The 26,147-nt window shown below is 41.8% G+C and overlaps 1 protein-coding gene across 1 annotated transcript in view; it reads left to right on the top strand.

Annotated features, from left to right (window-relative positions):
* Positions 1-24,424, top strand: part of LOC124167908 — a 90,586-nt gene extending 66,162 nt beyond the window's left edge. The window contains exon 2 of the mRNA XM_046545978.1: positions 19,922-24,424. Within this exon, the coding sequence (XP_046401934.1) occupies positions 19,922-22,740 (2,819 nt within the window). The 3' untranslated portion in view covers positions 22,741-24,424. The remainder of the gene's footprint in view (positions 1-19,921) is intronic.
* The last annotated feature ends 1,723 nt before the right edge of the window (positions 24,425-26,147 follow it).

Genomic DNA, 26,147 nt, shown 5'->3' with positions numbered 1-26,147 from the left:
GTGGTTGAAATGATTTACCAAATCATCATTACCGCACTATGAGCTCATTCGCTGGAGTTCGCGCTTCGCCAAGAGGTGCCGCTGCTCGAATTCAGCCAACTCATTCATGGGGAGATTCGTTTGATTTTGCATGATGTGCCTTTAGTGGAACGCATGTAACGCCACCGCCATTTGTGCCGTTTCACTATATACAGTGGTTAGTCATAGATGTTTTTTTTATGACGCTCGCCCCGGGAATCATCACGATGTTAAGCTTTCCATAGGTTATGAATTTACACTTTGTTTAAGAGAATAAAATGGGGTAATACAGTGCTCAGCTGTTGACATTCTCATCCATAACTTCAAGGATAGCTTTAAAAATATACAGGCATAGTTGTATGGAGTTATCATCATAATGATATCTTATGATAAATGAAATAAATCTATTACCTAGGATGATAATACGCATGACTGGTAAAGTTAGTGAATTGGCGGGTGAACCCTAACCTAAGTAAATGATTCGCAAAATTTTCACAGGTGAAAAAACATGTTACAACGCCACTATTCGTGCATCACCCAGAGGCACGACTGCTCGAGGGTAACAACTCACCCCTCTCATTCATGCTTTAGAAATCAGCTGCTCTTGTCCGAGGGAAGTGAGAGTGAGAGAAATGGATGGGCGATGGCGGGGGTCCTTGAGGGACGCAATCCGACTGCTACCGTATCGACTGGGACCTCCATCAATCACTTATGGACTTACAGCCGAGCTCCTTAATCTAATCGCGCATCGCTGACAGCATTCACATCCCTCAGTGCCCTTTTGATGGAGAAGAATGGGGAAGGTGATGCAGGCGAAGAAGAGAAGGGACGGCGATGTGCTTGACATTGAGAGTGAGGAGAGTCAGCTTGTAGGTGAGATAGGGAGGAAACAGAAGGTATGAATGGAGCGTGTACTTAGTGGGGAGGGGATACCGCTAAAAACTACATTAGAAGGTAAAACACAAGATGAACGTGGAAGAGGAAGGAAGATAGTAGGATTTTAAATAGAATGAAAGGCATCGGGCTTAATTGTGAATTGAAGAGGTAAGTCCACGAAGGATGGGGAGGCATCAATAATACTTCTTAAACACCCAAGGAAACCTACCTAAATCGGTAGAATACTTTAATAATAACACTGCTATTTTCCTCATCCTCCACCACTCCATTCATGGTCATTCTATAGCTGTGTAACAATCTACCTCTACATGAAAGAGAGGACATAAAAATGTAAGTTAATAAAGGATTCAACACCATTTGGAGACGTACTATCTGGTTGCAATGCACACTATGTGATCAAGTGATAGCATTGATCCGGAAAACTCGTTGATTTATATTTTTTAAGGCCAGCCCTTGATTCCGTTGAGTTTTCATTTCAGGACCATTCGCATTCCATTCTGATCACGCTTTGTGAACTATCCGATCTGAGGACTAAATAGCAATCAACAGAACGCGACCGTCCTGCGACGGCTACGTGTTTGATAAAAATTCATATACTTAGGAGTAAAATATTTCACAGAATCGAGGAGATTCAAAACTCCATGGTATTGTATACAATGACCGTAGCCTCTTTCGATGATAGCAATGGGAATATTTATTCATAATTTTCCTCGTGACTATGGGAAAAATCAATATATACCGTGCACTAAAAATAAAATGGTTGCCGTTCCTGCTTACCCTCGTTTTCTCCTTATTGGAAAAGAAAGAATAACTCTCATACTTATATTAACAAAGGAAATTGCCTCATTAGTCCACGAGAAGCACAAAGCACGATTCCCCAAATGGAAGCCGTTGAATGGAATGACCTGTGTAATGCCCAGGTCATTTCGGAGGCACTCTTTTAATCGCCCATCTCACTCATTCTGGAATGGGCGTTCCCCGAGCTGAAAAGAGGCGAACAGCGCGGGCGTTGCGAGCGAATAGCCCGTCCTAAAATACGCCGAGAACATCGCAACGGCAGTAAATTGGGACCGTGGTTACACGAGCGGCTGGATGTAGACTCCCTCTCTATCCGGACAATCTCGCAAAAATTCCACCATCAGACACTCCCACACACGGCGTCGGCTAAATATCCTTGTTCGTCTTTCCTACATCCGCGAGGGAACATCTCCTTATAACGCTCGACTCGAAGCTAGGGTAACAAGGTAGGAGTGAGAGAGATAGAGGGGTTATCCCGAATGAATACTTTAAGTGTGTTTTCGTGCAGATATGGGGAAGGGAGGAATGTTAATGAGGAGTGTGAAGTGTGTGGAGGGTGTGTACGGAAGTCCGGATCGAGACTCGGATGCTGCGGAGTGCAAGAGGGAGGCGAAGGATGAGATAAGGGGAGGATAAAGAGGAGATATGTGGAGGAGATCCGTAGGGGAAGAAAGAGCAAGACGATTCCGCCCTCCCGCGAGAGTGAGGCCGCAGACGTGTCAAGCGCCCACGAAGCCCATTCACCTTGCTATCACCACTCCAGCCTCTCAATCACCACTCCTCATTTACGTCGGAAATCAGGCGAGGCGAACGAGGAGATCCTTAACTATTTTTTTAAATTCCTCTGCGAGTTATTTTCATGCTTAAAGTCTTCCTTGTTTTTTTTTCTAGTATTTATTAGTGCTCCAAAATCAGCCTCTCAGTATGCAGTACTACTCTTTTTTCCAACCGCTATCACCCGAGGAGAATTGAGGAGTGCATAGGCAATAATTTAGCTTCCATCGGCTATGAATTACAAAGGCTTCCCTTGTTGGTGTAACGGCGACAGTGACGTAGCCAGAGGGGAGGTCCAGGGGTCCGGACTCTCCCGAATATACAAAGACATTTACTTTTCTCTGTAAAATAATACAAAATATTGAAAAATCATAAATTTACAAAAAATTTCTTTGACAAATTAAGCTTTTTTGTTTATGAAAAGTGTGATTTTCAAAAACTTTCCCCCAGATTTCGGACCCCACCCCCCGAACGAAATACCTGGCTACCCCACTGAACGGCGATAATCCACTTTTATTTTTATCATCGCGTTCGCGTAAACCATCCACATACTTCTAAACGGATGAGAAGTTCATTTTACAACATTGTGTTGCACCATATATCGCCTCACTCCATTGATTTCTTAAGCTTCCCCTATCTTGCAGTTCTGCAGGCAATGAAGAAAAAAAGTCTTTCCTTGTCGATGTTACTACAAATATACACTTTTTATGTTAAGCTTCCAAACATTTCTACCTCGATTTTCTCTGAAGTTAGAGCACCTGTATGAAAGTCTGACGATTAATAGGACAAATATTTCCTAAATTTAAAGAATGATTTTTATACCAATTTTCATTGGTTTCAGAAGTAACCTAAATGGAAGTGCTTTAGAAGCATAAATGTACGTGTTGAATGTACATATATTACAATTTCATTGTCTCTACATCTCCAAATAGTATTTTTAATGGCTCTTTTTGCTTAGCTTGAAAATCTGCTTGGTTACTCTAATACGTTGGATAATTAAAGTTTGAGTGGAATTCAAGCAGTTGATTTTGTTTACTTGTCTTAAGGAATAGAATTGCTGGCGAAAATTGACGATGAAGACAATTTTGTGTTATTACGCATGAAATAACGCTGTGAAAACCAGGAAACCATCAGCATCCACTACCCATCGCGGAAGCCTTCTCAGGGAATAGAATTGATCCATTTCAAGGAAGACCACCCAACTTTCACATGAAAATCTTTACATTTAATGATTAATAAACAGGTGAACTATTGGCATGTGGAGTGGATACATCAAATCAATCATTACCGGAAGCCATTTGACATCTCAGAAAATGATTGGTGCTAAGTCCATATTCTGCACCAATGTAACTTCTCTCCTCGCAACTTTCCGCGGAAATTCTCCCGAAACGTCTCTTACAGCAGAACCCTCGTTCATCCCCCTCTTCCTCCACCCTCCCTTCTTCACTGCACACCCATTCCCGTGTCATACTCTCCATCCTCACACAGATTCTCCCTCCCCTTCTACTTGCGAGTTCCCGCTCACTATGGGCACATCCACTTCAACTCACCCTACGAAACTCATCTCGCAACCACTCAACCCTCTCTCGACTGCCGCCACCCTCGCCTACGTTCCCCGCACTCTGCCCTCCACGCTCACTCCATTTGCCACACGGAGTCAGACTTCTTCGCCACCGCTCCAACACCACACGCTTGTCCCCGCGAGGCCACATCGCTCGCTCCCCTCGCCATTCCACCTTCGAACCCACCAGTCATCTCTCCCTCTTTCCACATCAACCTCCCAACCGTTCTACCTATTCTCCACGTGAACCCTCCCTCTTCTTTCTTTCTCCCTAGTCTCGGGTACTTCTTCTCGTTTTAATTACGTTAATCATAGTAACTTTGTCTCTGTTTGCTTAGCTCTCTAGAGAACTCCACTCGAGTGTTGGCCATAGATGCTGAAGGGTAGACGAGGCTGGGAAACGTACGGAAAATAAGCTCATGGTCAACGACGTTCTGTGGGGCTTCCCAAAAATCGCCAGGGAACAGTTGAAATCCTAAAACTTTTCCTTTAGCCACGCGAGTTATGTGTCGGTGCATACGTCAAGGGGAGACAGTTTATGCTACCTGTATGTTTTCTGTTCTGAATTTACACTGACTTAAATTTATGATCTTTGCGAAATACTAAAAAGACTAGTATTTGAAAAATATTCACCCACCGTATGTAATAATGGATCGGTGACAATACAGTAATTTAAAATGCGATAACATTCGACCGCATGTGTCAATCTTTCCCCGAGTTTTCTTGGTACCCACTGCTGTATGGAGATGAGATCCTAATGAAAAAAAAACAGAAAAGACTGAGCATAGACTTTTCGAAAAAAAATAAAAATAGAAATATTGAAAAGGGTATCAATATATATGTGTAAAGCAAACATTTCGCCGCAGCAAGTTCACACATCTACAGAGCATGAGTTTGTGGACAGAGCAAAGTTCGTTGCAGAGAGGCTTCGAGAGATTGCTTGACTTGGGCTCGAATTTTGTTTTTGGATTTACGAGCAGCGCGCTTTGCTTTTGGACGCAGAAAGTACTCAAACTAAAAAGAGAAAAAGTAGATGAAAAGTAAAGTCTGGAGCAAATGCCTCTCCCATATTCAAATAGTGTGCACTTCAGAAAAAAGGAGAAAGTATCTCGGATTCTCGCCCTCATTCCACAATTTTTCAAAGTTTTCTTTTCTAGGAGCAAACAGAGAGTGTAATAAAATTCTTGTTTTTTGATGAAATACCTCTCATCGCTTGAAAATGAATTCCAGAACTATATTAATCTCATAATCTTTCCAAAAGAAAAATGCAAACATATCATTTTTCTTTAAAGATGAAAATGATTTCTTTCATTTACCTCTTTGTAAAAGAAATATTTAAATCACACTAACCCAGGCAGAAAATACTACGCTTAATATACTATTGCAGTATCCAAGTCAATTTTAACAGGATATTAAGAGCTTCCTATCCAGTTAATCTGGGCTTAATATCATTTCTGGAAGCATTGAGCTCTGTTTGCTTAGGAAATACTTTTCAAAACGCAATACATCGCTTTAATACACTTAATCGCTATTTTTACTTTATCTGAGAGAAATACTTAACGTAAAATGCCCAAAAAACAATTAATGTCTTACTACGAACTATTAATTCTAAAATCCATTTCTAAAGAATGAACCCTAAGCGAATGCGAGTTCGGTCTTCCCTTTGACATTAAACGCATGTAAGGATACCTCTCAATAACCTGTTATGGGGAGCTCACCTCTCGATTTCGTGCTCCACCAATATTGGATAAAACAAGCCTATCATAAGACCTATCAACAGGCAAACATTCACGAGCGATCGGATACAGCTACTGTTTACGGAAGAAGGAAGTTACCGGCGAAAGAGCGTGTCCACAACGGAGATCGTCCTATTTTCCTGAAAAATATTCATACCAGAAACATCGTATTTGTTTACCTCGAAAAACTATTGAGGTCATACTTTTTTTCCATTTTTTCTTTGGAAAAGGGTAACGATAAACGCGCCTACCTAAGCAGAAAATGTTAACATTAACCCTGAACAGTCTCGTGGCTACCCTACATTCGTGGTTTGAAAAGGAGAACTTTCGCGTGTGTTAGCGGTGTCGTGAACTTTCCTCGTTAACTCACCATTCAAAATTCTCGGATCACTCGTTCCCTTCCTCCGCTCCAGCCAGGGGAGAAATTGGCCCTTTGACGGGATGGAAGGCTGGAGGGTGCAGAGGGAGGCTTGGAGCGCAGGGAATAGGGAACAACAGACTAAGGCCTTTCGTGCCCCAATTAACCAACCGATAATGATAGTGGACAACGAGGAAAGTAATTTAAGCACGGTCTTTAATGGTCGAGTCCTTCTCTTTCCCTTTTCAGTTCGTCTTGATTGCCTATTCCTTTTAAAACACTTCCCACCCAGCAGTTTCCTCATCCTTCCACGCACATCTTTCTCTTGCTCTCTCTCACTCCCTCTTCGTGTGAACGAAAGTGAAGGTCGAATCAGGAGAAAAATAAGAGGCAACAGAGTGGGAAAATTACCAAAGTAAATTCAGCCCTTGACTGGGAGATGCGAGTTCAGCCCCATGCGAGGACAAAGCAATTGTGGATTAGGGGTCGTCCATCAGCCGAGTCGCAGTGATAAAATGATTCGGGGGAAAGCATTTTCTTTTCTTCTTAGGGATTTTTCAGACTGCTTTCTTGAGTACACACTCAATGGAATAAACACTTCTCTATAGGGCTGTCCACAACTATTGAAAACGGCCCAAAAAATTGCAGTAAATTAGTAAGGATTCTCCGGTTATTATAGTGCCAAGTTTTAAGGTCAAAGAGCCTATCATTAGTTTATTGCATCCCCCAAAAATTTTTTCAGACCATAAAAATACGAGGCAAAGTCGAAAATTCACCGTGACGTCATCTGGCAGTACTTAAATGCTTAGATGCAGAGTACGAAATTTAGCCACTTGGGAGAGATTTTTAATATACTTATAGAACGCAGTAAATAAAATCAACTCGGCTATCATTCCTCTTTTAGCTGAGTCTTTCAAATACAGCAATGACAAAAAATTAAAAGACCAACTACCTCGCTGTCTGCCTGTTTCCTTGGTCTACTCCGCTCCATCCCCGTGTCTCACTCGGCTTCAGAAAAAGCCTCACCGATCCATCTTGCGGACGTCCCCCTCCGTCAAAACCACCGCCGATTCTCCACTTGAACAATCTCATACAATAATCTCCCCCGAAATAACACTGTCCCACCACCGACTGCCAATGCTTTCCCTATCATCTCCAATCCCTCCCTAGCCCGCTACTCACGAGTCCGACGAGTTAACACGACAACATCTCCTCCACTCCTCCCGCGTCGCTAGATGCCCCATCCTTTATGTCTCCTATCAACTCTTTCGGGACCATTTCGGCCCCGCATGAAATTTGAGATCACCCGTTTCGCTTCCGTATCCATTGCCAGTCAGTATTGCTCTACCTTTATTCGAGCTTTGATCGTCTCAAGCTGATTGAAGATCTTCTAAGGATATAATACCATATTTAGAGATAACACATTCTACATGTTTCAAAGTGTTGGATGAATGAGGAAATATATTCAACATTCGTACAAAGACACACTAATTAAAATCGAGAAAATTTAGAAAAAACTGCTCCGAAAAAAAAGTAAGGATAAATTAGAGGAAAAAAATCTAGCTCCTAATTAATGGTATTCCGCAGGATCTGCATGATAAATCATTTCAATCAGAGAACAATGGTTCTATATTAAGTTATTTTAGTACCGTAATTTTATCATCGAAATTAGATTTTTTACCAATTTTTATTCTAAATTTCAGTAGAGAATAAGCACTTAACATATTTCCAAGCCAGAGTTTTATTGTTTTTTTCAAATAAATGTCATAAATAGCATTTTTGGGAAATGGCCGTCAGACATTGCAGGGACATTTAAGGAAAAGATCCTTTGATGCCCCTAAAAGTCAATTTTATTGAAACAGAAAATTCATTGTCCACCTTCGGCAAGTGAAAAAACTATTTAGCTATTATACAAAACGACATCTATCTTGGTATCACACTCGTCTATTTCAGCGAAATCTCCTTCCCAGTCTCGGCTTGTAATTTTTCTTCTTCCTTTGTATTCCACCAGATTTAAATTCCGTTGATCCATGTATCTGTAAGGAGATTCACCATTTATTCATTTATCTTCCACGTAGAGTCTGCTTACCTTCATTCATTATTCATCTGCATCTGTCGTCCACAGAAATCCGTATCCTCCTATCTGTCTCCATCTCTGCTTTCTTTCTTCTTCTTCTTCGCTCTCTTCTCACCTGTTTGTGCCAAGAAACGAAGGTTCCAACAAGAAACCAATATTTGCGTTTCCATCAATCTTCCTTTCCCAAAGTCTACTTTTCGTTTAACGCATCATTAAAAAGGATTGACTACCAAATGCTCCTCGTGAGTTTTTTTCCTCCCATTCTTCACTTCCCCTCTTTCTCCCTTCTGCGAATGAATTCATTTGTTTTTTTTTCTTTCCCTTCAGAGTCTCCCATGCTGCAAGACAGCTTCTTCGTTCGCATCGCAAAGCACTCCTAAAGAGAGAGAGAAAGAGAACGCAAATATCGGGAAACCGCTCAAACAGTGGCGAAACATTCACTCGTCGCCCCTCCAATGCCGTCAATTTATCGCATCGCCGACGGAACGAAGAAATGTTTCCTTAAGCAAAACGGCAAAATTTCATCTGATTAACGTACCGACTGGATTAATTCATCCGTCGAAACGATGGCGTAAAAAATCAAATATTTCCTCTGCTTTAGAGCCCAACTTGCTGTAATTATTAGTACGTGCTTTATGATTCCCGTAAATCACCTCTCTACTTATAATCTTTCATCGGAGGAATTTCTAATAAAAACATAGGAAACACGAGAAAAAATATTATGCCTGTTAAATGTGCTACTATCCTTCTCTTCGCTTGATGTGAAGCTCCCCTGTGTCACTTGCAAGGCTTGTGGGGGGAACTGAAGACATGGAGATGCTAGGTTTCCGTGACTCCATTTATTGCTCAACTGAGGATAGGTTAGACGGCAGGGTAATTTGAGGTAATGGACGTATTAGTAGTTTGCTTCAGTCGTTTTTATGGTCTTAACACGGCGTTGGCTCCATATCAACTTTCCTTTCCTTCCGAATAGAGGTTGGGTTGGTACCACTTTTTCCCCATACTCCTCCACATGGCCAGATTCTGATTCTCCACACGTCCGCATGTTCTTGCGGTTGCCGACATAAGTTCGAGATTGCTTTCCTGCCGAAGGGGCAAAACGATCGCTTTTGCCGACGAAACACCTCATATGAGCACGGTGTTGCGGTGCATGAAGAGGGGAAGGTAGGAGGAGAGGTGGGTGGGGGAAGAAGAGAGGGGTCGTCATGGAGATGGTGCGATCGTTTGTGAGGAGGTAGAAGAAATGAACGATACTCCAGCCATGCAGAATTGATACTAAGAATGGCTTGTTGATTTGATCTAACGAAATCATTGTCTTCTTACTGAGATTAATATATGCAAAAACCTTGCCCTGGCCCAACCCAAACCCACCCCGGCATATTCGTAATTTGCTGTGTAAGCGAGGAATCACTGCGCGCAGTGAAGTACCAGAAAGTAGTTCCGGCTTGTAATGCGTGATATTGAGCTTATTTTACATTCGATTTAAAAAATATTTGCATGACCCTGTTTGGCATAATATTAAAAACATTTTGAGTACCCTAATGATAACTTTTTATAGAATTTTTTATTCCCGATGTTTTCTCTTTTTAGGTAATTGGCCGGCTTTTCCGCCACAAAAAATTATCGTTTTCGTATTCGGGACACTGTTGTTAGACGAAAAAAATCGCAGAAAGACGCGTGTCCGGAAAGTGCATAAATACTGCTTTCCTTAAACAAGGTCCATTTGACTGACTATCATATGATTATAGCCGACCATCTTTATTGTAAGTAATGCTAATACTGTCACTCTCCGTCTCCCCAAAACAGTTGAACCAAGATTGCCGCGTCGTACACTCTGGCTATTCCACCCCTCACTCCCTCTTGGCGCCACCTTGGCACACCCGCTGTGCTTCAAACGAGGGAAATCATTCTTCGAAGGGGAGAGCCAGTCTGTGTCGCAGCTCAGGAGGCACCTCTATTTTGCGAAGCCCAGCCCTCTCTTACCTTCCCCTCCACCCCCCCGGAATGTACTCCACATATAACCTCCCCCTCCTTCTATACCCGCGCAACCCCCAGTGGTGTTGCGAGACATGAGAGGTCTGGGGGCGGGTGAGCAGGAGGAAGCATAACTCGTCCACCCCTTTTCCCCCACAACCCGCCCCCGGGAGACAATGAGTGAGATAGCACGGCCCCTTAAGGAGATCCCATGTTTCACCCCAATCGCCTTGTGAGTGAAACACAGACCGCCTTTCCAATACCGATTGGAAGTTTTTATAGGGGTACAGTTGGCAGGGGGAATAAAATCTCAAAATAGAGATTAAATAATTCCTGTAGTATAGGTCATAATTAATGCAAAAGTTGCTATACAAGGCTTCGGTTTATTTTAAAACCTTCATCAGGGCTAAGTTTTTCACGTACTTGTTTGTTTCTTACTATCAATAAACAAATATGTGCAAACCTAAGCCCTGATGAATGTTTTAAAATAAACAGAAACCTTGGCTAACAACGTTTTGCATTATATGTGACCTATGACCTATACTTCAGTAATTATTTAATCATTGATTAAATGATGTCAAGATAAAAAAAGAGAAAATAAAATGGAGATGGAGACAGACTTAAGGTGCGTGTTGCACTAAAGTAGGTGAAATAATTTTGTGTGAAGAAAACATTTACGATGTGGAAACATGTGATGAGTATAGAAAAATGAAAGAATTATTCGTTTTGCAACGTGTGAGATATACGGACGGTTTTAAATTTTTCCGGATACAAATTTTGATAGTTTCCTCACAGGTTAGCAATCTTACTTCACATTTAAAAAATCGAGTAAATGTTAGTCTATATGCTTGACCCGCTTGGAATTGCTTATCCATTTTCATAATGTATCATTAGGCATTGTTATTCGTAGTTCTAGTTGCTGAAGGTAAACTTGATTATTCAACCAACGTTTTAATACCTTAAAACGCTTGAGGAAATGACATTGGTATAATTTTTAGCAAGCGTAAACCGGTGAAATAATGCATACAAATCGGATTAAGGGAGGGGCGGCCGAACCTCTCCGAAATTTCTGAAGAATCTGGAAAGATAGTAAAAAACAAATCATGGTAATCAGTTGGCTCCTCAATGAAAGTTTTTACTTCTGTAGATCAGTATACAATGATTGAAGATATTTAGGGAAATTATAAAAGCCACTTATCTGTCTTCTCTCAAATCAACGTTGATAACCACCAAATCGCCTCCTTAAGAAGTGAACTGCCTTAATCAGCCCCTGAATAAGCAACGGTAATACTATTTTCTCTTTAAATCAAATTTGCTATATTGTAAACATGGCCCATATCAATCTATCTTTCATTGTGATATTTCCGGTAAACATGATTTTATTCCATCAGCAAAATAAACTTTCAAGGGTAAGAAATAGAAGCGATGACTATGAAAACGAAAGAATGTGATGCTTTTCCCATAGAAATCAAACGTAACTCTAAAGGCATTGAAGAATTATCGCTTGAATGGCACATATGTACCTCATATGCGTCAGAGCTTCAACTCATTTCATTGATCTCCTGTCGATATTTCTACCCCATCGCTCAAACTTAACAGTTTTCAATCAAATGAAAATTTAAGCCGTGGTTATGTACCAGTGATGCAAATACTCTTCAGGCAAAGGCATTTTCAGTCTCATCCTCCTAATTGCATTCTGCGTCGCCTCCTCTTCATCTTTAAGAATGTTTGAGGTTCTGTTCATTTTCGTTTTTTCCGTTGCCCACAGCGATAGTTGAAATCTTTCATTGCGAGTGACAAACGCCGAGGGGATCAGAGAGAACCCTTTCTTGATCCCCTGCCTCGCTCCCTCTTTTCTCTCCCCATTTTCAATCCTTTTCCTTCTTCATCTCTTTCCTCTTACCTCGTGGCCCCACTTCTGTCCCTGACGCGTGCGTTAAGGCGAAAACGTCATAAGAAAAGCACGCGGGTTCACTCGCGTACAGCAATGCGCGAGCACCCTCCAAGTACGAGTTACTCCTTTTAAACGCCTCGTTAGTCTCTAGAGTGCTTGCGGGTTTTTTTGAGGGAAAAGACTCATCACGCGCTCATTAAACCGCGTGCTCTTGAAAATTATGATGAACGCAAAGAAAAGGGAAAGAGGTTGGAATCCCAGACGACGATTATTAACGCGAATAAATAAGGGGAGAATCACATCAGCGAAATGAAATGGAGATAAAGGAAGGAGATGAATGTGTGAAGAAGCGCTTCTTCTATTATGCCGACCACTTCAAACCCCTCTTTCCTCCGTCTTTACCTCTCCATTCCCCCTCCACTATTCCCACTCCCCTCCATCCCTCAAGCTTTTTCCTTTTCAAATGAGAGAACTCGAGGGTGTCTCTGATCCACAATTCTTGCCGACGCTCCCGAGGACAGCCTCAGCTCTTCATATCTCCTCATCTTTCTCTCTCCTCAGTTCTTCAAACTCTCTTCCACAACCCATATTCTTTCTCATTTTCTCTTCCTTGGCATTATCTTGCCCATCTACATTCCTGTCTCTCTCTTCTCGCATCGCAGCGCTATCGCGCTCAGTTTGGTAGGAATAGGGTGGTCCTCGTCTCTCAAATGCACTCTCCCAATGCTTTTGTTTTGCATTTGAGAATAGCGTTGTTCCTAGAGGAATCTACATCTTCCTCGTAGTGCGTCTTCAGCTTCAACATTGCCTTGGCATAAGAGTGGAATTGTCGAAATATTTAAATAGAAACCATGCGGAGGAATAGGAGACGAGGGGGATCGTATGTTTTCGTTTCTCCTTTGTCAACAAAGATATTGTATGAGGTGCCAATTTGACGCCATAAAGATTACTTCCCTGCCGAAAATGTCCTATATTTTGGCGAGCGATCAATTGACATATATTAGGTTCCAGAGTGACTTGAAGGTAGATTCTACATTCGCAAATTGTAGCAACTTTAAGTCATGTTTATGAAACAAAATAACCAATTAAGAAAAGTAAAATTCAAATCTAGATCGCCCTATTTATGATCCCAATCTATTTTAAGTTGAGGAATTGCGTTTTGGAATAGCAATTTTAGCTATTCACCACTGGAGCGGAACTCACCATTTACGAAATTCAATATATTAAATTTAGCAGTTTCTCAATAATGAACGTGATTTTGTGGGCTTATTCACGTCTCACTTTATTCCCCACCCACACTATCTTAATATGTTTCCCCTTTTAAGTGCCTACTAATATGAAACATTTCAACTAGACTCAACTCCTGCATAATTTGTCGCTCGCTCTCATAATATCTCTGTTTAAGCAATGGTTACTCAGGCATGATTTTAAGGCAGATATGCATTCAAAGTAGGAGAAAACTTTTGACTGAGAATAATGCTACAATTTTAGATAAAATATAGCAATCAAAGTAAATATTTCATCCAATTTAGTGTGCATAATCAGTGAGTTATCATAGCACTCGAACACTTAAGGTCCCAACACATGTATGAAAATATACGAAAACTTACTATGTGTTCTACAAAAAATGTAATAGACTGCATTTGTATTTAGAGAGTTCAGAGATGATCATTATTCATGGATTATATAGAAATCAAAGCCTTGAAATCGATACGTCATTAAAAAGAAGCAAACTAAATCTTACTCTCACTTTCTATTCGATTATTTTATTCTTTAAACAGAGATCAAGATTTGTAAAACTGAGATTTTCTTCCTTCCAAAGCCTTCCCTTCCGTCCATTCCATATTTCAACCCGCTCGCAAGGTGGCCTTATCTCTCCTTTAACAGGATGCCTCCTCTCAGTCCACCTGCTAAACACCACCGAAGGCTACCCCGTCAATTTCCTTGTGGACGTCTACCGTATAAGCCCCTCTCTCACCTACAAATCCTCTTTCTCCTGCTCACCCTAACCCCCCATTAACAGCAAAACTCAAATGAACCATTCCCAAGCACAACCCACTCCTCCAAACTGTCACTTCCCGCAGCTATGCCCGCACATGTGCACTGTCCGGCTTAACCCGCCGCCATATAGTATTCCCGCGCAGTCTTCACACACAGCAGTCGCCCCCTCCCTCCCCCTCCCTTCTTCCTTCGGCCGTATTTAATTCCTTTATCTTCGATCTCCATCTGCCACTCCGCCCCTTCCCTATTCTGCACTCCACACCAGACAAGGGTGCCCATCACACACCCCCGCCAAACGCAATGCCTCTGACACCCCGTCCTCTTCCAACTCGTACGCTAGCTTCGCCAATGTCCCTCCTCTTGCCCATTCTTCATTCTCTTTTACTCCCCTCCCACCCCCACTTGGGAGTCCCCGTGTCTCTCCCATTTATCCTTCCAGCTCACCCACTCTCATCCCTTTTACCCAACAGTCTTATTAAAAAAAACTCGCCTTCCCTCCATCTGCATAATCCATACACGATTATGCTTCTCTACCATATCTTTTCATACAGCTTCACTTCCTCTTATTCCTGATTATCTTCCCCTTTACACTCAAAATATTCTCTGTTTTTTCAATTTCATCCATCCAATCTCACCAAAGCACAAGAATTTTCTATTAAAAAATTGCGCGATTGACTTTTAAGGGGAAATTTCAGATCGACAACGTTCAAAGCATTTCTCTCGACAGAACGCTTAACAGAGTTCAGCCTCGTACGACCCTCACCTTTGTCACACGGGTTAAAAAATCAGTTCCCCCTTCTCTCTCTCTCATGAAAAGTTGGACTGCGGGAAATAACAATGAAAGGATCGTGAGCCCCAGAGGCTGAATTGAGGGCAAGAGAGAATTCTCCGAGTCGTACCTAAACCTCAGCAGAAAGAGGTGCCCCTTTGAAAGGCCGTGGCTCACGATCGACCCCCGAGTTAACGGGGGCCGAGCGACTAAGCGCCAAGAATGCAATGGGGGTATCAGTCTAGGGTGGGGCTGTATCAGCTGGCACGAAATGAAACCAGTTGAGACTGTATCGGTTTTGGGTCTGGGCACCACGCTTGAGACAAACACGTGGCTAACTGACGCTGTGGCCCTTACACATATACCTACTCACCACGTATTTTGCCGCTTCGATCCCTTCACCTTCCTCTCCCTCTGCCTACCACCTGTATTTTCCTCTCCTCGGCAATTGGCGATCCGAATAGTTCTGTTAATAATTCTGTGAATGAAATATTTTGGCCTAACTAGAAGATTCTATTGTCTATCCTCACCGCAGCGCATCTCGGAGAGAATTGGAAAATACTCTTCAAACTAATTTTTTCTTTCAATTGACCATTGCCTTTAGCCAACGATACCTTAATAGTAAAACAAAATTCAGTTAGCTAATAAAATAAGTCTAAGACAAAAATGTTCCCGCAAGAAGCACAATCGCATGAACGAGGGAGAAGCATGGCAAATTTTTAGAATTATTTTCATCTACAGATACTGACAACTTATTCTCCTTGTTATGTTGTGGATTCAATTCCGTCTATATGTTGTTTGGGATTGAAATAAACCAACAACATTCAGAATCGCTTCCGCAGCTCTAGTTAGATGCGAGAAAGTTCACCATGCACGCGTCTCGGCCGCAAGTGATCCTCTCGCAAACGCAATGACAATAAACGCATATATTTTTCCGGATAAAGAATTAATTACGCTCTCGTTGGCCATCACGAGGGGCGACGTTAATCACCGGCCGAACGCCGTCCTCCCCACTCTGCTGCCGAGAGCTCGGAATCCACCCACGCTCTCTTTTTCTGCTCCGCGAATCGGATATCGCTGTACCTGCGCAACTGAGGCTATCCCGCGGGTTAGATCCGATATTAGCACACAATATACGGTCGAGAGGGAACACGGTCGCCCTCACTTCACTTATCTCCCATCTCAGACGTGGGAAATGGGAGATACTTAGGGGCGTACATACGTGGGGGGTTCAATAAATGAATAACGCCAGGCATATATGGACTCCAGAGAGAATCGTAGAGATAGCGCCGTAGATTCATCATAGTTAGTATGACATTTGGCAGACTATTAACGGATAAACACTCGATCACAGCCTCTTAACATAGTGCTCTATGGAATAAAAGGTTAGCCTAACAATGGAATCGTGTGACACGGGAAAAATGGTGATACAGCCTATTAAACTACCAGAATAAAGAGAATGGAAGCCAAAGTTTTATACCTAAGTAAGCCTTGCATCATTAGATTAAAAATCGAAGTGAGGTTTTGACCCAAAACGAGTCGTCCGTAAGAATTAAATTGATGCTATTCATGGAACCAATAGACGATTTTCTTGTCACGAAGATGTCGGGGGGATAAGGGGAAAAATGTGGTTTTAGACGTTATATCCAAAGACAATAATTCTAGCTCTTTTCTGTTCGTGCACTAAGATAAATTGTTTTCTACCGTTATTTATTACAATAAGGACAATAAAAATTAAATCTTTTGTCACTAAAACTCAATTTTAGTCCATTATTTTAAAATTGGGTAATTTGATAATGAAATTTTGAAATCAGGTCAAATTTCTTTCTAAATACTTTTCCATATTCCTTAATCGGCCTCGGAAACACGCGAAAGAGTGGTAACTCATTTTTTTGGAAAGTGGCCCTGGATCTCCAGGTTATTATAGGTTTTAATTAGTAACCAAATATAAAAGTATTTAGATAATCAATCATCAATCTTGCGAAGCAATGGCTTCCTTAAAATATAAAGGCATTCCAAAAATATGAGGGAACACATATTTTCTCCATTTTTTTTTCTATAAGGCTTTGTATATTTTTCCTCCGAAACCAATTGCTAGCTAGTTTTTCCTGGTATGTCAGTCTAGAATACAAAGTATCCAAAAACGATTACTTCATTCACATCACTGTAATCCTAGAGTTGTTTTTTAAAGGCACTTTATTAGTCCCTCCCCCTAATGCTACTGGTTTAAGTTCTTTTAAAATCCTTCTTGCTTCCTGCCAGAATAACGATATTATCATCGCAGCGCAGCAGGTTGAATTAATCCGTCCTTCTTAACTCCTTTCAATTCTTTATCTTCTATTCTCTTTCTTCTAGTCACGTCTAACAGTGTGGTGGCGATAGATTTTTATCATTATTGAACCCCTTTGTAAACTTTTGTCTCTAAATATTTCCCTTCTAGCGCCCGATTTGTGAACACTTGGTCACAGTAAAAGCGGTATACGATTCTTCTGCCACGATAGTCCAAGCCAATTTTTCTACAGCAATATAAAAGCAGTGCTAAATAACATCCACACCTCATGGCAAGGATACTCGATTTTCGCGTTCCCTCTTCTTCATTTTTCTCGGCAGTTTTGGAGGTGGTTGAATGTAAATATTGAAATAGTGTATTGATTCCCATGTTACACGGTCATCCCACTCTGCATATAGAAAACCGCATTATTGGTGGGATTTATCTCGTTCCCGTTTTCCTTTGCATCCGTACATGGGATCTCTTTGTCTCTCTTTCTCCGAATTCATAAATCTCATCCTTCCCTTGCATTTTGGCGGAAAGTCGCCGAATGCGTCCTAACCCTCAATAGCCTCCCACCTTGATATTCCCCCACGACCCTTTTCCTTGCTCGCATGATCCTCCGACGATAACGGAGAGAGGGGGGATCTGCCCCCACACAAACTAGGCTGCCGAGGACGAAAATAAACACAATGGCGGACGCTCAAAGTCACGAGTAAATGAAGATTATTACAAAATTTCAGTCTAGCTATGTGATTTTAGATCTAGGGGGATGATAGATGATCTGCTGTGTCTGCTACCACGACCCTCACCAGCAGAATAGCTAATGATCATCCATTAACGGCCGCAGGCTTATCATAGCGATGACGTGAACACGTCATCCACAGATGACGCAGCGTGTCAACCTAATGGGCTCCCTATCTAGAGACTAATTCCATAGTTCGTAGATTGTAAAACGAGTCAAGTGATGCAATAGTGAAATATAGTCATAGTACGGGAATATAAACCGGAGGTATAAACAAACTTGTATTCACGCCGTCATCGTGTGACTGTGTGCTCAACGTAGCGTAGTCATTAGCATAGGTAACTTTTATGCAACTTAAGGAATTTAGCATCTTTAACAAACAGTTCTTTTGTCATTGATACATTATTTCAGCGTTGAATATTGATCGTATAATATATCCAGTGTACGTCTTACAATAATGTAATATGTAAAATATGTAAAGCAAATATCTAATAATGTGAAAAAATTTTTATGATTTGATGTCACAAAATCTCCCATAATTGTGCTTTTACTAGCATTTTTAAGTCACAATCAATGGGATACGTGGGCTGTGGCTAACAGCTTAGCTAAGGCTTACCAACACGGACGGAAGGGAGAATGAAAGGGACGCCCATGGGGAGGGTTAGGGAAGTGGAGTCACCCTACGTGAGAGCGAGAGGGAAAAGAGCGAAAATGTTTTTGTCATCTCCACTCGATTTGACACGCTCAGTGTGCTTTCCTCTCTCCCGCAGTCACTCTTGTGCGCCATACAACAAACACACTCTCCGTATTCCCACGACTCTACCCTCGCACCGCGGGAGGCCCCCCAAATATGAGAATATAGCATCTCGAAAGGTTCCCCCGTCAGAATAGGAGTGGGAATTTTTTTTATATCAAAAACAGACGAGTAAAAGGTGGAATACTTTGCAATTAGGCTGAGTTCAAACCGATTCACCACCAGTGTGCCGATGAAGGAAAGAAAAACAGGTAGGATACGGTTAAGAGCAAAATATTTAAGAATTCGTTGATCAATGAAATCGAGGAGATAAAATATTTTTGGCGCTAAATTGTGGAGTTGGCCTTAAAAAACCGGGAAAGAACAAGATCCTACAATAATTAAATAGTTAATAGATGTTCATCTTTCTCATCACATCAAAGATTCCATGGTGGCCGGATATTTGTCTCATCGCTTCAGCAAAATTCCCAAAAACATTGGCCTTCATCGGGGATAACTCATTGTGGATAAATATTGTGCCATAAATTGCGATCTCCGACAGATAAAGCATTCGAAGCCATGAGTTTCCCAGAGCATTCGACAACAGGGCATACTCGCGGACAAATGGAGCGCTTAGTTCAAAGTTTTTGCAGTTAATAAATGGCGTGCTTTGGATTTAAATATCATTGACAATTTTGGTTCTCACTTCCATCAGCTATCGAGGGTTAAAAATGCGTGAACTATTATTAATTTCCACCCTTTATATTACAACGGAAGGCTACATTGTCCAAAATGTGACTTCATGCGTGTTATTCACTAAGCGCCATATGAAAATATTGCAATAAAATTACTATAATTCCAATGCCCGTAATTTATTTTATTCCAGAATATCTGTTTACGATATAACAATCCGATTAAATTTGAGACATTTGTCAGAAATTAAATGGAAAGACTGTTTCACTTTCGGTTCTCTAAAGTGAAAAGACATAAAAAAGACGCATGGTCATCATCACACATATAGTTAAGCATTAAAAAATTTATTAAATGAAGTTACTCATTATAAGGTATGGCATTTTGATGAAAAGAAATTGACTGAATTTGACGAAACGTAACATGCTATTAAAATATAAGTAATTTATACTAATACAATTATATTGACGAAGCGTATATATTCGTGAAAATATGTGATCACAAACGGTATTTCATTGCTTGTTTGACTATGTTAATAGATACAGGTGTTTTAGACGTACTAAAAAATTGAACGAAATATTTTCGAAGACATTTATTCACTGGATATCATTTTCATTCCTTCCACAGGCTGCAACAAGACCATCCGAACCTCCAAGACCATCGGCAGTCCTCGTCTCACAATTAGCAACAGGGGGAAGCCGATCCACTGCGTGTACCGACTGGCGCCTCCCACGGTGGACCCCCGGGATGTGTTCGAGATCGCCTTCCGCCACTTCAACATTCCCACCGTCTCGTCCGAGGCTCCCGTCGATCCCTGCTCACCCGCCGCATATCTGCGCATCGCCGACGCCGGACGACCGCCCGACCAAGTGGGCTCCTACTGCGGCAACCTGCTCTCTTCCTACACTACCCGCGCCTCTCACCACCCCAGCCGTCGGCGCTTCTTCCTCTCGCCCGCGAGGTTCGGTCCAGTTGTCATCGAGTTCCACGCAGAAGAGTTCGGCCCGAAGACCCGCTTCGAAGCTGCTGTTTCGGTATTACCGCGTCGCCTAGCTGTTGAACGGCACGAAGAACTCGCCCTCCCGCAGCCTGGAGCCCTCGTGTCCGACGACAATGGCAACTGTGACCGGATTTTCCTCAATTGCCGCGGCCCCTGTGACATAACATCTCCGGGTTACCCAGGGTTCTACCCGAGGAACGTCACCTGTCGCCACAAGGTCATTTACAACGAAACGTCCGAGATGGGAGGGAGGATAGCAGTAGGTGGGCAGTACTTCGACGTGTTTGATGTCGGGACTCCGGAAGCTCGTCACCTACATAGGCTCAGGGGATGGAGGCGTAGATGGAGCGGGGAACACTCAGAAGAAGTAACGGTAGACGCGTGCCCTGGTGATTACGTGGCGGTCAGGGATTGGCTGGAGGGCACTTCATCCTCTGAGGAGGTGGCTAGGTTCTGTGGCAAGGGCCTCTTCCCGTCCGTGGTCGCCAGGGGTCGATCCGTCATTGTCGAGTTCCATTCATCACCACACGGGTCGATGGACCATGACGGTTTTTACTTGACAGTGGGAATAGTCAGGCCGAGCCCACGACCACGTGTCGGCGAGGTAATGCCGCTATCTGGGTGTTTTTGGAAGTTCACAGCGATGAAAGATGGCTCCCAGGGCGAGTTTCACTCGCCAGGCCACTGGTATCCTCCAGGTACCGAGTGCACTTATGTCATAGAAGGTAAGACGGGGCAAAAAGTGCGCATATACTTGTCTTCCTTCCAAGCGAAAGGAAACACTTGTGATTTGGATCGCCTAACGCTGTACGACAGCGGCGACCTCGTGGGTTCGTACTGTACTGGTGAAAGGACACCTAAGAAGAGACTTAAGGGAATGGCCAGCAATTCTTCGCACAAATCTAAGGGAAAGAAAGCGAAACACGTTCCTTCGTATGGAAATTCCCTCTCGTCGGCAGAACCTTACGTGTCCCATAGTGATGTAGTGAGATTAGTTTTCCATAGTGAGGGTGGTTCCTTTGACGGGCGCCAGTTCGTTTTCACCGTCTCTTACGCTTTCTTGGAGGAAAAGAGCATAGGCAATCAAATGCTCGTGGGTTCCAGTGGTTGCCAGATGTTGGTGCGAAGCGAGGACGCTATTTCAGGTCCTTTCTCACTGTTGGCAGATAGACTTCCGCTGCTGCTGGCGACAAAGACTAGATCCTCAAACTCCTACAATAGCGCAAACGAAAGCGATGGAGACGAAAACGACTCAATAATGGCCCATTCCGGTGGCTCTGTAGACTGCCATGCCCGTTTCGTCGGTAGGACGGGTGAGAGGGTTAAGCTCGAATTCCACAAAGTGACATTCGGCCACAACAGGTCCGCCACCATAACCTCCTGCGATAGCGAAGACTTTCCTATCACGGACGATGTGATATATGTAATGGACGGTGGTCAGCACCATCCGTCAAGGCCACTGGGCTGTATTAGGGGCTCTACATTTTTTGACACGCATGACGCTCCATTCGTATTCTACTCCAGCGTGAATGAGATGCGACTACGTCTCCAGCTGCATCGGATCTCTTCCTCCGCCCACGCGGATCTTTCAACCTACAGATTCGAGGGTCTCTATCACTTCCAGAGGGCCGATTCCGGCTGTGGAGACTCCTCCGAGGTGTCTCAATCTGGGCATCACGGAGTCATCAGATATCCACCGTTTCTAGAGTCCGCCGATGCCGACGACGCCGAAGCGGACGGACCCTTGCACTGTTCGTGGTCGGTGCAGGTCACTCCGGGAAGGCAAGCGATTCTGAAGCTCCAGTACTTGTTCCTCCCATCGGACTGTCACCTTAACAGGGTAACGATCAGGTTCTTCGGTGAAAACTCCTTAGCCGAGGGCGAAGTCGTCCTCTGCCGACAGAACGCCACTTCGCTGGTGGAGATACTGCCACCAGACTGGGGTCGACCCTGGCCGGCGGGCGTGGAGAGGCGCGGTGCCTCAGTGGAGCTCTGGTCGCAGTCTTCGAAGGCCAGTTTCCGCTTCGCTTTGAGGTGGAGCGAGATCTCTCCGAAGAAGCTGATCGTGGTGAGGCGACTGAAGAAAGGGCGGGTGGTCTGGGAGGAAGAGGAGATACGTGACAATCCAGACTGTGATTTCGAATGCCCAGATGGCATCTCTTGCCTCTCTTCGAGGGCGATATGTGATGGGTCAATTGACTGCCCCCAGACGAACTTCACCGGACTCCCGCTGGATGAGCGCTGCGACGGGGGCTCGAGCCCAACAAACGGAGAGGTGGATATCGGAGCTACTTTCGCCGCCCAGTGGGTTCTCTTCGTCGCCGCTTCGGTCGGAGTGGCGTGTGTGGTACTCTTGCTCGCGCTATCTGTTGTCATGCTGATGCCCAAAAAACAAGGATCGCAAAATTTGCTCCTGAGGTCCTCGCTTGAGGGCCCTGTGAAGTGACGAAGACTGATCAATTCCGACCTGCCGGCTTTAGTACTGGCGATATTTACTTAAACGTTTTGATGAGATGTTCTTCCTCACTCTGGAGTCAAGCGTGGCTATTGAGTGGCACGTTGGTACATACGGGTGCAAAATGGCGTTCTAGCTAATACTCCTCGAGCGTTGCTTGACAAATCTTCTTGTTTTTATCCCTGAAAATCTTTGCGTCCGAAAATGTTGCCTAAGATATTGATATTGTGCGTCAGGGACGTAACTGTATCATACTCAAAATGAAGTAAGTTATTTCCCTAAATGTTTCCCCGACAGAGACCACAGTTTTACATATTCGGAATATCATTATCCAATACAATTGTAAAAGCCGTTTTGTCATGTATGGGGATATTTTGTGAGATGAACACGGGTTCTGACAGCCGGCAATAGCAGAAAAATTATATGAGCATTCAATTCGGAAATGATAATTTTTTTCATTACCATTAGATCAGTATATTTTTGTAGTCCCCATTATACCATCGTTAAACTTCTTTACTTTTGTTTTACATTAGCAATGTTTTTCATGAATAAATTGGAATATGCCAATCCATTAGTGATGCAGGGATTCTTGATGTACTACGAATCTATGGTAGACATGAGCATTTCATTACGTTGCAAACGGCGCATCAGGTTTCTTAGATTTGTTAATTTATTCCTTTCGGCAAAGAAGTTATCGCAAAACTATTAGATGCTTCTATAACTGGTAACGTAAAGAAATAATTATAAGTAAAATGTGACTCTTGAGTTATTTTGCCCTCAATGAATTTACAGAGAGAATCTTGAGTCTCGATTGAGAAGTTTTATTTTTCGAAATTGAATTTTGAAGAATAGGTTACATAAAAATTTTTAATTAAAAAAAAAACAGTTACTGTGCGAGAAGGTTAAAGTATTCTCCAAGAATTTATTATACCCACAACTACATAACAATCTTCCTTGCAGGATACTTCATAATATCTTTTTCACATCACCTCATTTCCAGCTCACTAGTGTAGTCTTATTCAGAAGTGGTAATGTATTTGGTACTAATCCTATCTTTCTGGAAGTTCTTCTCAAACAAAACATTTATGGAGACTACTGCTCCTTAAGTGGCGTAGTAATCCTGCACTGCCAGCCTCGTCATTTCATAGAAGCATATAATACGTCCAAGAAAGACGTAAGCAATCAACTGTGATGTAGTAAGAGCTAATTTTCTTCGAAACTAAGAGTTGAGTACATGATTACCTTGATTCGGTTGAGTCTAGTTCATTAAGTGCTTAATCTTTGGGAGGACACCATGAGAAGAACTACTTTCATGTGAGAATTATTCATCCATTACACCAAGATTAATTTTTTATATCAATCTTATTTGCCACGACAAGCAAATTAGAAGTATTAAATAACTTCAATAAACAATGGACTCATTGCAAAAAATTTGAGACAAAGAACCCCAATTAAAAGACCAAAAGAATTTGCAAGCTGATTATAGTGCCCATACGTGATAAGATGCTTTACAAGTTGTAGAGGAGGAAAGCAAGCAATAAATCAATCAGACATGCTCAAAACATATTTGAAAAAACTTTTCTGAGGCAATATTGCAAAGGTTTGTAAAGGAGAGAGGGAAACAGAATTTTCAGCAACAAATATTATAAGAATAGTCTGGGCTAGTCAAATCTTCCTCGGCAAAAATGTTTGCACTATTCTATGATGCATTGCAATTGCATCGAATGTTAGATGTTGTTTCAAATGATTCGAGGAATGAAATTTATTATGAGAAAAGACGATGAATATATTATCAAATTAATATTGTACATCTTCATTTTATGAGTTGACATTTGCCAGTGTCAAAGTGTGGAAAAGGGCAGTATGAATTCAGTCCCAATAAATTTCAACGTGCCAAATGTATGAGCGGTCCCTTAAAATATTCAAAAAAAGAAAGTGTGGACTTAAAAGGATGTGAACTTCGTACTGGACGTATTGTGAATACATGTATGAATCGCTCACTCACAAAAATGATATGATAAATATGTGATGTGTTTCAATGTGATGCGAATAATTATTTTATATAATTTATGCTCGTTAGTTGTACATAAAAATAATTTTGGCAAATTTGTGATAATAATAAATGGAATTAATGAAATTTTGAAGCATGTATTTTTTGAGTGAAGAAGTATTTTTAGATACTTCTTTTGGAGCGGGAAATAAATGTCTGTCTCTTCAATCATTCTGATTAAAACAGTAGTTGCATTTACAACGGCAGTGATTCACCCGCAGCCATCGAATCAGACGATTAATTGCAAATAATGTTTTATGTAATCTTAGCGATTCAATTCTTGAATTAATTTATGGAAAACAGGAGGATTTATGGCGGCTGTGTTTACCTCAATAATGTATTCAAGTTGTTAGTAACGTGACAGCCAATGGAATTAAAGTTTTGAAATATATTTATTGAAGATTGAAAGTCGATGGGAATAATGAAATTCCTTTCAGGGCTGCATAAGATGGCTATTGATGTTACTCATTAAATCAATGCTAAAACTTATGGAGGGCTATTTCATTAGCAAAAAAATTCTTAAACTAGAAAATTTATCAACCTATATGGCAATTTAATTAAATTTTCAAAGTTATGTGTTAAAATTGTTAACACAGAGGATGAATCGCTTTGCTGAAAGGCTACAAAAATGTTTTTTTTCATAGTCACAATTCATCAAATGCGATTACTAACGTTACTGATCTGTTTCCCTTTACCACCGAATTGGTATCGTCTTTTGGAAAAGGTAAGTATCACTCATAGCTGGGTATATTTAATGCGTTATTTTATTGATGGTGAGAGGTTTTTTTTTTCGCTACATTCGAGGACAATTATTTCAGGAATTACTTTCCTTGTTACTTGGTTAAATTAATCATTTCTAATAGTAATTCATTTATCGTACATTTTTCCCAACCTATTTTATTTGTTCTCCGAGCAGTAAAACTGCTGAAGCTTGGTATTTGATTAGAATTCTGTAACATATAACGTGTAATTTTGTGAAATTCAGTGTACAAATAATGTTTGTCATAATTTCAACTGAAAATCGTAAATTAATCATTCATTTCTTATGATTATTATTTCAGTAAGAATCCGGTGTCAGTTATTATCATGGTCCCGACATTAGTTTGGAAAAGATCCTTATGAAGAGGTGGCATCAATTTGAATGAAAAATAACGCCTCTCATACCCTTTCCAATGGGCAGTGTCCATGTGTTGAAAGCAAAGGATATATTCACCGAATGTTGCCGTAAGGTTTGAAATTAGAATAATAAATGCTATAATTAGCATCCCTAAAGCCAGGCATTGGCTTACTGAATTTGTATTAGATTCTTCTCGCTGCCAAAAATATTCATTTCTTTTTTTATGCGAGA

Source organism: Ischnura elegans, chromosome 1, assembly GCF_921293095.1.
Source record: "Ischnura elegans chromosome 1, ioIscEleg1.1, whole genome shotgun sequence".
In the NCBI taxonomy this organism is placed as follows: Eukaryota; Metazoa; Arthropoda; class Insecta; order Odonata; family Coenagrionidae; genus Ischnura; species Ischnura elegans.
The sequence above is the reverse complement of the archived record's forward strand: the minus strand, read 5'-3'. Positions and strand labels throughout refer to the sequence as shown.